General features: G+C 38.6%; 1 protein-coding gene across 1 annotated transcript; it reads left to right on the top strand.

The window, feature by feature from the left end:
- The first annotated feature begins 224 nt into the window (after positions 1-224).
- On the top strand, positions 225-3,832 carry LOC114312499 (uncharacterized). Its single transcript, XM_028258741.2, has 2 exons — positions 225-3,132; positions 3,273-3,832. The coding sequence occupies exons 1-2, from the start codon at positions 489-491 to the stop codon at positions 3,680-3,682; spliced, it is 3,054 nt and encodes a 1,017-aa protein (XP_028114542.2). The 5' UTR covers positions 225-488; the 3' UTR covers positions 3,683-3,832.
- Positions 3,833-15,477: the final 11,645 nt, after the last annotated feature.

The following is a 15,477-nucleotide window of genomic DNA, read 5'->3' as shown; positions in this document are numbered from 1 at the left end:
ATTCACTCTTTTAATGTTTCAAATTTAAGCTTATTAGCTGTTATATCATAAATTAATAATTATATTGTTTGAAATAAAAAAAAAAAAAAAATGAAGAACAAGAATTTGATCATTATCACCCACTTGAAGTTGACTATCAAAAAAAACAGAAGAAGAAGGAAAAGAAGAAACATTGTATTGAGTGTAAGAAAGAACACATTCTCTCCCATGTTTAATGTCGGACTCACTTCCAATAAACTCCAAATTTTCCACTCATCCCTTGCATGTTACCAGCCTGTTTCAGAACCCAAGACCTCACGAGCTCTCTCTCTTTATTTTAATCAAAAGCCAATCAATCAATCTTCTCTTCATTACCTCTCATATAACTTCCACTCACTATCTCTCCTCCTACCCCACCAGAGACCCATCATTTTCTCTCACTTTTTCCAGGAAAGAAAATGATGGGAAACTGAGAAATCAACCAAAGATCAATCAAGAACAACACTAGCATGAAACTCCAAACACATTTAGTTTTGTTGTTCTTATTCTACTTTTTTTCAGCTGTCTTGGCTGATGATCATAATGAAACATCAATTTTACTATCCATAAAAGCAAGCCTGATTGATCCATTGAATCAGCTTCAAAATTGGAAAGTTCCCAGCAATGGGTTGTTGGGAAACACTTCACTCCACTGTAATTGGACTGGTGTGTGGTGCAACTCTAATGGAGCTGTTGAGAAGCTTGAACTCTCTCACATGAATCTCAGTGGCACTGTATCCAATGAAATCCAACAATTACAGAGTCTCACTTCTCTCAACCTCTGCTGCAATGGGTTCTCATCCCCATTGCCAAAATCTCTTTCCAATCTCACTTTAATTCAAACCATTGATCTCAGCCAAAACTGCTTTGTTGATTCCTTTCCAATCGGCATTGGCAGAGCTGCAAGATTGACAGCACTCAATGCTTCCAGCAACAACTTCTCTGGTGACATTCCTGAGGATCTTGGAAACGCGACGTTGCTCGAGAGCCTGGATCTCAGAGGGAATTTCTTCCAGGGTTCAATCCCAATTTCTTTCAAGAACTTGGAGAAACTAAAGTTTCTTGGGCTTTCCGGGAATAATTTAACCGGCCAATTGCCACCGGAGCTAGGCCAGCTGTCATCATTGGAGACGGTTGTTCTTGGGTACAATGAATTTGAAGGTGAAATTCCAGCAGAGTTTGGAAATCTCACCAATCTAAGGTACCTTGATTTGGCAGTTGGCAATCTTGGTGGTTCCATTCCTGCTGATCTGGGGAAGCTACAGTCTCTAAACACAGTTTTCTTGTACAAGAACAATTTCGGAGGGAAAATCCCAACTGAAATTGGCAACATTACTTCGTTACAGGTGTTGGATCTCTCTGATAACATGTTATTTGGTGAAATCCCAGTAGAGATTTCCCAGCTGAAGAATCTTCAGCTCCTGAATCTAATGTGTAATCAACTGTCAGGCTCAGTTCCATCTGGGCTTGGACAGTTGACTCAACTACATACTCTTGAGCTATGGAACAATTCACTTTCAGGCCCCTTGCCAAGTGATCTTGGCCTAAATTCACCACTTCAGTGGTTGGACATATCGTCCAACGCCTTCTCCGGTCAAATTCCAGCCAATTTGTGCTCCGGAGGTAACCTCACTAAACTCATTCTGTTCAACAATGCATTCTTGGGTCCAATTCCTACTGGTTTATCGACATGTCCTTCGCTAGTTCGCGTTAGAATGCAAAACAATCGTCTTTCTGGTATGATCCCAATTGGGTTTGGCAAACTTGGGAGGCTTCAGAGGTTTGATTTGGCAAACAACAGTCTAACTGGCCAAATTCCAATTGACATTGCTGCTTCTACTTCACTTTCTTTCATTGATTTCTCTCAAAATCGCCTTGTTTCTTCTCTTCCTTCCTCTATCCTTTCCATTCCCAATCTGCAAAACTTCATGGCCTCAGATAATAACTTAGTGGGTGAAATCCCAGATCAGTTTCAAGACTGTCCTTCACTTTCAGTCCTCGATCTCTCATCTAACCACTTCACAGGAAGCATTCCTGCGAGTATAGCTTCGTGCGAGAGATTGGTGACTTTGAATCTTCACAACAATCAATTAACCGGGTCAATCCCAAAAACAATTGCTATGATGCCCACTTTAGCGGTTCTTGATCTATCCAACAATTTTCTTATTGGTGGAATACCAGAAAATTTTGGGAACTCCCCGGCTTTGGAAATGCTCAATGTTTCTTACAACAAGCTAGAAGGTCCTGTGCCCGCCAATGGCATGCTCAGGGCAATAAACCCCGATGATCTTGCAGGCAATGCCGGTCTCTGTGGTGGTTTGTTACCACCATGTTCTCAAAATTCTGCCTATTCATTGCGACAAAAGAGCTTACACGAAAAACATGTTGTTGCCGGATGGATCATTGCAATTTCATCACTCTTGGCTGTTGTGATCGCAGCTTTTGGTGCTCGATCTCTATACAAGAGGCGGTACTCAAATGGGAGTTGCTTCGAGGAAAGGTTTGAGATGGGTAAAGGAGAGTGGCCTTGGAGATTGATGGCTTTCCAGAGGCTCAGTTTCACGAGCAATGACATTCTGTCTTGCATCAAGGAATCGAATGTGATTGGGATGGGCGCAACTGGGATTGTGTATAAGGCAGAGATGCAGCGTCTGAACATGATTGTGGCGGTTAAAAAGTTGTGGAGAACTGGGACTGACGTGGAAATGGGAAACAGTGATGACCTGGTTGGTGAGGTGAATGTTTTGGGGAGGTTAAGGCATAGGAATATAGTAAGGTTGCTGGGATTTCTTCACAATGACACAAATGCTATGATAGTTTATGAGTATATGCAAAATGGTAGTCTTGGAGAAACTTTACATGGAAAACAAGGAGGCAGTTTGCTCGTAGATTGGGTTTCACGATACAACATTGCAGTCGGAGTTGCTCAGGGGCTTGCCTATCTCCACCATGACTGCCACCCTCCTGTCATCCACCGGGATGTCAAGTCAAACAACATATTGCTTGATGCAAATCTAGAGGCGAGGATTGCTGATTTCGGGTTGGCAAGGATGATGCTTAAGAAGAATGAAACAGTTTCTATGGTTGCAGGATCATATGGATACATAGCCCCTGGTGAGTTGCTAGTTTTGATCTGTATGTATTGTCTTCATAAAAAAAATGCCACAGATTGGTTTATTTCTGAGAAATTTCACTGATACTCAAAATTAACTATTCATATCTAACAATCATGTATTGGAATGATTCCTTCGCAGAGTATGGATACACATTGAAGGTAGACGAGAAGAGCGATATATACAGCTATGGAGTTGTTCTAATGGAGCTTCTGACTGGAAAACGCCCATTAGAACCTGAATTTGGAGAATCTGTCGACATAAATGAATGGATTCGAAAGAAGATTCGCGACAACAGATCTTTAGAAGAAGCACTAGACCCCAATGTAGGGAATTGCAAACATGTTCAAGAGGAGATGATGTTAGTCCTTCGGATAGCGCTTCTTTGTACAGCCAAGATGCCCAAGGACAGGCCATCCATGAGGGATGTCATAACGATGCTTGGAGAGGCAAAGCCTCGGAGGAAAAGCAGTAGTGTTGGTGGTGGTGGAAATGTTGTGGACAGAGAAAAGCCAATCTTCAGCACATCACCAGTAAATGGCCTACCTTAAGTTCCTTCAAGGCCATCATTTGGTTTGATTCTTATTTTGTATGTAAAAGTTTCTTTGTTAAATTTGTAATACTTGCTCATCTTGGTTGTGTGTAAGTTTAATGGGTATATGGATTCTTCTTGCAAATAATATTTTTTCTCCTTTATGTGTAAAAGCAAAGATTTTAATCTAAGAAAACACACAACCTTATTGTACTTCTTGTAAAACAACAGGTTTCGAATTTTCCGGTGGCAAAGATAAATGCCAACAGTTCTCCAGTTTTTTTACTGGATTTTAGATTTGTTTTCACTTTTCAAAATACATTTTTCAGAAAATTCTATTTTCTTATTTTCCGTGTTTTTTTTTTTTATTTTTACTGAATTTTTTTAATATTTTAAGTAATTTTTTTACTTTTTATACGCACCTAACATAAATACACCTAAAAAATAAAAAAATTATAAAAAAAATCTTTTAAAAATTCACTAAATACCAAAAATATAAAAAAAATACAAGAATTCAGTACATTTTTTTTGTATTTTTATGTATTTATTAATTTTTTAAAATATTTTTTCACAATTTTTTTACTTTTTAGATACATCTAAGTAAGGTGCATCTAAAAAAGTAAAAAAAATATTTAAAATTTAAAAAATATTCACTAAAAACAAAAAAATACGAAAATCAAAAAAATCAATTTTTAAAAAACTTAATTCAGAAAACTCAAACCAAACACACTGTGATTTTGTCTTCTTGGTTCCTAAATTTTTACAAACTGATGCTACTTGGTCCAAATGATAGATGGTGTTTAAACAACAATGATTTAGAGTTCTAAATAAGGAGCTCTAAATCCACAACTAGTGAGGTGGAAATTGAAAAAAAAAAAAAACCAACAACAGAAACAAAGCACAACATATATTGTGGTAATGGATGGGATCCACTGCCACATCATTAGTGGTGGCTCTAATTAAAGCTCCCAAGTATTTTGTCGGACAATCTTCACCGTATTTAAAAGGTTTTAATTCTGTTGTGTACAAAACAGCAACAAGAATAAAAGAAATAGAGAAAAGGAGAGAATATGTTTGATTACAAAAATCAAACTCGAAATAAAAATAAATAAATAAATAACAGATTTTATTTTGTTACAAAAACAAAATTAAAATCCGAATAAATAAACAAATAAAAACAACACTGAAAGTAATTAAATAACTTACTTGATTTAATTTCTTTGAATTATTTTCCCTGATCAAGTCCAGTGTTTAACACTGTGTCCTTAAGACAGATTCGTCCTCTCCACGGTGCTTTCAGAATTCGGACGTCTATCTCCCAGGATGAAATGATCTTCCACAAACAATAGCAGCACTACTAATTGTTTGCCTTACGAACACACTTAGTGTTTACACTCTTTCTTTTGAAAATAAAATGCAGCAAGATGAAGAATAGAAAACAGAAGTGAAATACGAAATTTCTGAATGCAAAATATCAAATGAGGGTGGTCCTATTTATAGATGTGAAGGTGGCTCTTCAATTTGAATTAAACAGGTATGTAACTCTTGGTTTTGAATTGAACAGGTATCATACCTGTTGGGTTTTGAATTCAAACAGATTTGAATCAATTCAAACAGATAGTAAAACGGGAAGGGCCCTGTTTGGGTGTGCATTAATTCCAAAACAGTTTATTTCTGTTTGAAACCGGGAAGGGCCCTGTTTGGATGAACAAATAATCCAAACCAATTTAATTTGAATTATGGATTTTATTTTAATAAAAAATAAAATTAAATTCAAATGTTTTTGGCCCAAAAAGATTAGAAGCCCAACCCAACCACACACCCGCGCCCAAGCCCAGGCCCAGCCCAGCCCGCCCGACCGACCGGACGGACGGCGGCGGCGGCGCGCGCGCGCGTGTGGTGATTTTTGGGTCCAATGGGTCTAGCCCATTTTGCCCATAACCTCTCCCTCTAAAACACTTGGGTACCCCTTGGGGCACACCCCAAGTATCTCACCCTAAGCCTTATAAACCCTTTCAAAACCTCCCACCAAATCAATGTGGGACAAGCCAATTTACAACCTTAAGGGATTTCCACCAAAACTCCATTTTCATGGAGCACACTTTGGCTTCAATTTCCCATTCACTCGGTAATGGTTTTGAGCAACCAAATATACCACGTGAATCACAACGCGGCATAGAACGCGTTACCACTTTGACCCGAGTTAATCGACACTCGGGGCCCACCTAAAAAATAGACCTAACTTAGGAAAAAATTAACCATTTCCAACAATCCCCCACATGAATGGAATTTGATGACAACGGAAATGCAATCAATATGCAGACTTAACGAAAGAGTATAAGTCGAAAATATCTTGCATCAGGATAGGTAGTTTTCGGCTTTGAACCTTCCCTAGTGATAACCTATCGGACTTACTGGCTAACCAATGGACGCGATGCCTTGAATTGTTCAGCCGTTTGTGTAAGCCAAGACAATAGATTTCACACAAAATATCTTCTAACACATCGTGGTTCTCACTGTTGTGTTCATTTTGGCCTTGAACGCACCTGGTTTTCATAAGTGTTTCTAGAGAATTTAGCCTCTTCATTCTCATAGAACCGGCCCCAGTTCAACACTCATATAGGTGATTCTTATTGTGAGTATCTCTTTATACTCGTCTTGATTTTATGCCTTAATCAAGATATAAGTAATCATTAAAAGCAAAGCTTATCCTTATACCCCTGCAGACAACATATGTTGCAGATATCACTCTCACCATAGGAATGGGTAGGAATTTTAATCCCTTGGTGATTTCTGGCGAGCCATACATAACTTAGTTGTCCCTTTGAACTTAGTTCTTGGGATCTCCAGTCATATAAGTAGGGTTACCATTATGACGACTCTTATGTAATAGGCTTTAATCCCATCCCCTTTGATGAACTATACACTAGCTCTTTTGTCAAACCTTTTGTTAACGGATCCGCAATATTCTCTTTAGATTTTATATAATCTATTGAGATTATTCCGTTTGACAACAATTGCCTTACGGTATTATGTCGACGACGTATATGTCGTGACTTACCGTTATACATGTGATTCTGTGCCCTGCCTATTGCAGATTGACTATCACAATGAATGCAAATAGCTGGCACAGGTTTTGGCCACATTGGAATGTCTTCTAAGAAGTGACGAAGCCATTCTGCTTCTTCACCTGCTTTGTCTAAAGCAATGAACTCAGATTCCATTGTGGATCGTGCGATGCAAGTTTGTTTCGTGGACTTCCAAGAAACAGCAGCGCCTCCAAGAGTAAAGACATATCCACTAGTGGATTTTGAATCTTTCGTATCCGATATCCAATTGGCATCACAATAACCTTCGAGTACTGCTGGATATCGAGTAAAGTTCAAACCATGATCACGAGTAAATCTTAGATATCTAAGAACTCGAATGATCGCTTTCCAATGGTCTTCTCCAGGGTTACTAGTGTACCTACTCAATTTACTTATAGCATAAGCTATATCAGGACGAGTACAATTCATTAGGTACATTAGGCTTCCAATGATTTGGGAGTATTTTAACTGAGACACTGCATCACCTTTATTTTTCGATAAATAAAGACTGATGTCTACAGGTGTTCTAGCTAAATTCAAATCATCCTTGATAAATTTATCAAGAATTTTCTCAATATAATGAGATTGAGATAATGCATATCCGTCAGATGTTTTAGTAATTTTCATTCCTAATATAACATCTGCAACCCCCATATCTTTCATATCAAATCTTTTGTTAAGCATCTGCTTAGTTGATTTGATCATGTTTTGACTGCTTCCAATGATAAGCATGTCATCTACATAAAGACAAACTATGACATATCCTTGGTCAGTGTTTTTAACATAGACGCATTTGTCACATTCGTTTATCTTAAACCCATTAGTAAGCATTGCATGATCAAATTTTTCATGCCATTGCTTAGGTGCTTGTTTTAATCCATAAAGGGATTTTACAAGTCGACAAACTTTCTTTTCTTGCCCTGATACTACAAACCCTTCGGGTTGTTCCATATAGATCTCTACATCTAGATCACCGTTTAAGAAAGCTGTCTTAACATCCATTTGATGTATTTCTAAATTAAACAACGCTGCTATAGCAATAAGCATGCGAATGGATGTTATTCTTGTCACAGGGGAATATGTGTCAAAATAATCCAGACCTTCCTTTTGTCTGTAACCTTTAACAACAAGTCTTGCTTTATACTTGTCAATTGAACCATCTGCTTTCATTTTTCTCTTGAATATCCATTTATATCCAAGAGGTTTAGAACCTGGTGGAAGATCCACCAATTCCCAAGTATGATTTTGCATAATGGATTCAATTTCATTATTAACAGCCTCTTTCCACAAAGGTGCTTCAGGACCTGTCATTGCTGCCTTAAAGCTTTGAGGTTCATTTTCTAACAAGTATGTCAGAAAATCTGGACCAAAGGATTTTGATGTTCTTGCTCTCTTACTTCGTCTAGGTTCATCATTAGTTAAATCCTGTTGGTCAAGACTATTACTAGTCTCTTGTGTTTGATTGTCATTAGTATCTTGACTTTGTGTACAATCATAAGTTCTTTTCTGTGAACTTAATTCCTGTCCTTTCTTGTAAGGAAAGACATGTTCAAAAAACACAGCATTCCTTGACTCTATAATAGTGTTCACATTTATATCAGGTATATCTGATTTATAAGTCAGAAACCGATATGCACTACTATTCTGAGCATAACCAATAAACACACAATCTACTGTTTTTGGTCCAATTTTAGTCTTTTTAGGAACAGGTACTTCAACTTTTGCCAAACACCCCCACACTTTTAAGTATTTGTAGGAAGGTGGTCGACCTTTCCACAATTCATAAGGAATGCTTTTGGTTTTCTTGTGGGGTATTCTATTAAGAACATAATTAGCAGACAATATTGCTTCCCCCCACAAGTTCTGTGGTAAGCTTGAACTTAGTAACATGGCATTCATCATTTCTTTTAGAGTTCTATTCTTCCTTTCAGCAATTCCATTTTGCTGTGGAGAATAAGGGGCTGTAGTTTGGTGGATAATGCCATGTTGTGCACAAAATTCATTTAATGGTGCATCATATTCACCACCCCTATCACTTCTAACCATTTTAATGGTTTTACCAAGTTGATTTTCAACTTCTGTTTTGTAGAGTTTAAACATTTCTAAAGCTTCATCTTTACTTCTAAGTAAATAAACATAACAATATCTTGTGCAATCATCGATAAATGTTATGAAATACTTTTTGCCACCTCTAGTTTGAATAAACTTTAAATCACATACATCAGTGTGAATTAATTCTAGAGGTTCGGTTTTTCTTTCAACCGATTTAAATGGAGCCTTAGTTAGTTTCGCTTCTACACAAATTTCACATTTATGATTAGGATTAATTTCAAACTTTGGTATATAATCTAAACCAATTAATCTACGCAAAGCATCAAAATTCACATGTCCTAATCTACCATGCCATAAATTTGACTCAAGAATATAAACAAAAGATGTGTTATTCTTATTCATAGCAACTTTCGGTACAACTGTCATTACATTTAACTTAAAGAGACCATCACTCATGTATCCCTTACCAACATACATACCACTCTTTGTTAATACAAACTTATCAGACTCAAATACAAGCCTAAAACCATTTTTACTTAACAAAGACCCAGAAACTAAATTCTTCCGGATGTCAGGTACATGTAGTACGTTGTTGAGGGTCAGTTCTTTCCCTGATGTCATCTTCAAGATTACTTTCCCTTGTCCAGCCACAGCAGAAGTAGAAGAATTTCCCATGAAAAGTTGTTCACCATTTGCAGCCTCATTGTAGGTAGTGAACATCTTCTTGTCCGCACATATGTGACGAGTTGCTCCAGTGTCAACCCACCACTCTTTGGGATTTCCAACCAAGTTAGCCTCAGACACCACAGCAGAAAGGTTGATGTCATTCACTCCGTCAGAGATGTAATCCAATTCTGTTACATTGGCCTGATTGGTGGTCTTCTTACTTGTACTTCCATGATTCTTTTTAGGGCGGCGGCAATCAGAAGCTCGATGTCCGGTTTTGCCACAGTTATAGCATTTTCCTTTGAACTTCTTGCTACTATCGCCTTGTTTAGGACCATCTCCAGTAAACTTTCTCTTTTTGTTATGTGGTTTATGAACTTGTTCAACCACATTTGCCTTGGACTCAATGGGATTTTTCCCATTCCTCTTTTCAGCCTTTCGGTTATCTTCTTCAATTCTTAACCTTACAATCAATTCATCCATAGTCATCTCTTTGCGTTTATGTTTTAAATAATTTTTGAAATCTTTCCAAGCCGGTGGTAACTTTTCCACTAAAGCTGCGACTTGGAATGACTCGCTAAGAGACATACCTTCTGAATGAATATCATGCAAAATTATTTGAAAACTTTGAACTTGAGATATTACCGTTTGGGAGTCTACCATAACAAAGTCCAGAAATTTACCGACGACAAATTTCTTCGTGCCGGCATCTTCTGTCTTGTATTTCTTCTCCAAAGAATCCCACAATTCTTTTGCTGTTTTCAGAGGACTGTATACATTATACAGCATATTGTCAAGGCCATTTAGGATGTAGTTTCTGCACAGAAAATCTGAATGTTTCCAAGCATCTACAGCGGCAACAACTTGCCGATCACTTTCACCCTCTTTAAGTGCTGGAGCCTCTTCATGGAGAAACCGGGCCAAATTAAGAGTTGTAAGATAGAACAGCATCTTCTGCTGCCATCTCTTAAACTCGGTACCATTAAATTTTTCCGGTTTTTCTCCATGATTGATTGGTACATGAACATGGTTCTGGATAGGGACCGATGTAGGTGTAACAATAGGAGTATCACTGCCAGATGCAGTTTCAGTTGCAGTAGCCATAATCTCTGATTACAAAAATCAGAAAATATTAAAACACAAATTAATTTTCTAGTTACTAAAACCAGAAAATAATTATAACAACAAAATAATTTTATTTTCCTTGTTACTAAAACTAGAAAAATAAAATATCACAAGAATTTTCTGTAATACCAAATAATATTCTGAATTGTTAATGACACCAGTATCGTACTACTAGTAGTTGTCAAAGAAAAGAGACAGTATATTACTACTATCTGTCAAATAGCATAAATCACTATTTGTTTTTCCAACCAGAATATTAATTTGAAAACACAGAAAATTAAATACAATGAAGATACCCAAAAAGGATTCTGTCTTAAGATTGTCGGACAATCTTCACCGTATTTAAAAGGTTTTAATTCTGTTGTGTACAAAACAGCAACAAGAATAAAAGAAATAGAGAAAAGGAGAGAATATGTTTGATTACAAAAATCAAACTCGAAATAAAAATAAATAAATAAATAACAGATTTTATTTTGTTACAAAAACAAAATTAAAATCCGAATAAATAAACAAATAAAAACAACACTGAAAGTAATTAAATAACTTACTTGATTTAATTTCTTTGAATTATTTTCCCTGATCAAGTCCAGTGTTTAACACTGTGTCCTTAAGACAGATTCGTCCTCTCCACGGTGCTTTCAGAATTCGGACGTCTATCTCCCAGGATGAAATGATCTTCCACAAACAATAGCAGCACTACTAATTGTTTGCCTTACGAACACACTTAGTGTTTACACTCTTTCTTTTGAAAATAAAATGCAGCAAGATGAAGAATAGAAAACAGAAGTGAAATACGAAATTTCTGAATGCAAAATATCAAATGAGGGTGGTCCTATTTATAGATGTGAAGGTGGCTCTTCAATTTGAATTAAACAGGTATGTAACTCTTGGTTTTGAATTGAACAGGTATCATACCTGTTGGGTTTTGAATTCAAACAGATTTGAATCAATTCAAACAGATAGTAAAACGGGAAGGGCCCTGTTTGGGTGTGCATTAATTCCAAAACAGTTTATTTCTGTTTGAAACCGGGAAGGGCCCTGTTTGGATGAACAAATAATCCAAACCAATTTAATTTGAATTATGGATTTTATTTTAATAAAAAATAAAATTAAATTCAAATGTTTTTGGCCCAAAAAGATTAGAAGCCCAACCCAACCACACACCCGCGCCCAAGCCCAGGCCCAGCCCAGCCCGCCCGACCGACCGGACGGACGGCGGCGGCGGCGCGCGCGCGCGTGTGGTGATTTTTGGGTCCAAGGTGGCTCTTCAATTTGAATTAAACAGGTATGTAACTCTTGGTTTTGAATTGAACAGGTATCATACCTGTTGGGTTTTGAATTCAAACAGATTTGAATCAATTCAAACAGATAGTAAAACGGGAAGGGCCCTGTTTGGGTGTGCATTAATTCCAAAACAGTTTATTTCTGTTTGAAACCGGGAAGGGCCCTGTTTGGATGAACAAATAATCCAAACCAATTTAATTTGAATTATGGATTTTATTTTAATAAAAAATAAAATTAAATTCAAATGTTTTTGGCCCAAAAAGATTAGAAGCCCAACCCAACCACACACCCGCGCCCAAGCCCAGGCCCAGCCCAGCCCGCCCGACCGACCGGACGGACGGCGGCGGCGGCGCGCGCGCGCGTGTGGTGATTTTTGGGTCCAAGGTGGCTCTTCAATTTGAATTAAACAGGTATGTAACTCTTGGTTTTGAATTGAACAGGTATCATACCTGTTGGGTTTTGAATTCAAACAGATTTGAATCAATTCAAACAGATAGTAAAACGGGAAGGGCCCTGTTTGGGTGTGCATTAATTCCAAAACAGTTTATTTCTGTTTGAAACCGGGAAGGGCCCTGTTTGGATGAACAAATAATCCAAACCAATTTAATTTGAATTATGGATTTTATTTTAATAAAAAATAAAATTAAATTCAAATGTTTTTGGCCCAAAAAGATTAGAAGCCCAACCCAACCACACACCCGCGCCCAAGCCCAGGCTCAGCCCAGCCCGCCCGACCGACCGGACGGACGGCGGCGGCGGCGCGCGCGCGCGTGTGGTGATTTTTGGGTCCAAGGTGGCTCTTCAATTTGAATTAAACAGGTATGTAACTCTTGGTTTTGAATTGAACAGGTATCATACCTGTTGGGTTTTGAATTCAAACAGATTTGAATCAATTCAAACAGATAGTAAAACGGGAAGGGCCCTGTTTGGGTGTGCATTAATTCCAAAACAGTTTATTTCTGTTTGAAACCGGGAAGGGCCCTGTTTGGATGAACAAATAATCCAAACCAATTTAATTTGAATTATGGATTTTATTTTAATAAAAAATAAAATTAAATTCAAATGTTTTTGGCCCAAAAAGATTAGAAGCCCAACCCAACCACACACCCGCGCCCAAGCCCAGGCCCAGCCCAGCCCGCCCGACCGACCGGACGGACGGCGGCGGCGGCGCGCGCGCGCGTGTGGTGATTTTTGGGTCCAAGGTGGCTCTTCAATTTGAATTAAACAGGTATGTAACTCTTGGTTTTGAATTGAACAGGTATCATACCTGTTGGGTTTTGAATTCAAACAGATTTGAATCAATTCAAACAGATAGTAAAACGGGAAGGGCCCTGTTTGGGTGTGCATTAATTCCAAAACAGTTTATTTCTGTTTGAAACCGGGAAGGGCCCTGTTTGGATGAACAAATAATCCAAACCAATTTAATTTGAATTATGGATTTTATTTTAATAAAAAATAAAATTAAATTCAAATGTTTTTGGCCCAAAAAGATTAGAAGCCCAACCCAACCACACACCCGCGCCCAAGCCCAGGCCCAGCCCAGCCCGCCCGACCGACCGGACGGACGGGGGCGGCGGCGCGCGCGCGCGTGTGGTGATTTTTGGGTCCAAGGTGGCTCTTCAATTTGAATTAAACAGGTATGTAACTCTTGGTTTTGAATTGAACAGGTATCATACCTGTTGGGTTTTGAATTCAAACAGATTTGAATCAATTCAAACAGATAGTAAAACGGGAAGGGCCCTGTTTGGGTGTGCATTAATTCCAAAACAGTTTATTTCTGTTTGAAACCGGGAAGGGCCCTGTTTGGATGAACAAATAATCCAAACCAATTTAATTTGAATTATGGATTTTATTTTAATAAAAAATAAAATTAAATTCAAATGTTTTTGGCCCAAAAAGATTAGAAGCCCAACCCAACCACACACCCGCGCCCAAGCCCAGGCCCAGCCCAGCCCGCCCGACCGACCGGACGGACGGCGGCGGCGGCGCGCGCGCGCGTGTGGTGATTTTTGGGTCCAAGGTGGCTCTTCAATTTGAATTAAACAGGTATGTAACTCTTGGTTTTGAATTGAACAGGTATCATACCTGTTGGGTTTTGAATTCAAACAGATTTGAATCAATTCAAACAGATAGTAAAACGGGAAGGGCCCTGTTTGGGTGTGCATTAATTCCAAAACAGTTTATTTCTGTTTGAAACCGGGAAGGGCCCTGTTTGGATGAACAAATAATCCAAACCAATTTAATTTGAATTATGGATTTTATTTTAATAAAAAATAAAATTAAATTCAAATGTTTTTGGCCCAAAAAGATTAGAAGCCCAACCCAACCACACACCCGCGCCCAAGCCCAGGCCCAGCCCAGCCCGCCCGACCGACCGGACGGACGGCGGCGGCGGCGCGCGCGCGCGTGTGGTGATTTTTGGGTCCAAGGTGGCTCTTCAATTTGAATTAAACAGGTATGTAACTCTTGGTTTTGAATTGAACAGGTATCATACCTGTTGGGTTTTGAATTCAAACAGATTTGAATCAATTCAAACAGATAGTAAAACGGGAAGGGCCCTGTTTGGGTGTGCATTAATTCCAAAACAGTTTATTTCTGTTTGAAACCGGGAAGGGCCCTGTTTGGATGAACAAATAATCCAAACCAATTTAATTTGAATTATGGATTTTATTTTAATAAAAAATAAAATTAAATTCAAATGTTTTTGGCCCAAAAAGATTAGAAGCCCAACCCAACCACACACCCGCGCCCAAGCCCAGGCCCAGCCCAGCCCGCCCGACCGACCGGACGGACGGGGGCGGCGGCGCGCGCGCGCGTGTGGTGATTTTTGGGTCCAAGGTGGCTCTTCAATTTGAATTAAACAGGTATGTAACTCTTGGTTTTGAATTGAACAGGTATCATACCTGTTGGGTTTTGAATTCAAACAGATTTGAATCAATTCAAACAGATAGTAAAACGGGAAGGGCCCTGTTTGGGTGTGCATTAATTCCAAAACAGTTTATTTCTGTTTGAAACCGGGAAGGGCCCTGTTTGGATGAACAAATAATCCAAACCAATTTAATTTGAATTATGGATTTTATTTTAATAAAAAATAAAATTAAATTCAAATGTTTTTGGCCCAAAAAGATTAGAAGCCCAACCCAACCACACACCCGCGCCCAAGCCCAGGCCCAGCCCAGCCCGCCCGACCGACCGGACGGACGGGGGCGGCGGCGCGCGCGCGCGTGTGGTGATTTTTGGGTCCAAGGTGGCTCTTCAATTTGAATTAAACAGGTATGTAACTCTTGGTTTTGAATTGAACAGGTATCATACCTGTTGGGTTTTGAATTCAAACAGATTTGAATCAATTCAAACAGATAGTAAAACGGGAAGGGCCCTGTTTGGGTGTGCATTAATTCCAAAACAGTTTATTTCTGTTTGAAACCGGGAAGGGCCCTGTTTGGATGAACAAATAATCCAAACCAATTTAATTTGAATTATGGATTTTATTTTAATAAAAAATAAAATTAAATTCAAATGTTTTTGGCCCAAAAAGATTAGAAGCCCAACCCAACCACACACCCGCGCCCAAGCCCAGGCCCAGCCCAGCCCGCCCGAC

Source organism: Camellia sinensis, chromosome 14, assembly GCF_055761805.1.
Source record: "Camellia sinensis isolate YWXY chromosome 14, ASM5576180v1, whole genome shotgun sequence".
Taxonomy (NCBI): domain Eukaryota; kingdom Viridiplantae; phylum Streptophyta; class Magnoliopsida; order Ericales; family Theaceae; genus Camellia; species Camellia sinensis.
This window is presented reverse-complemented; position numbering and strand designations above follow the sequence as displayed.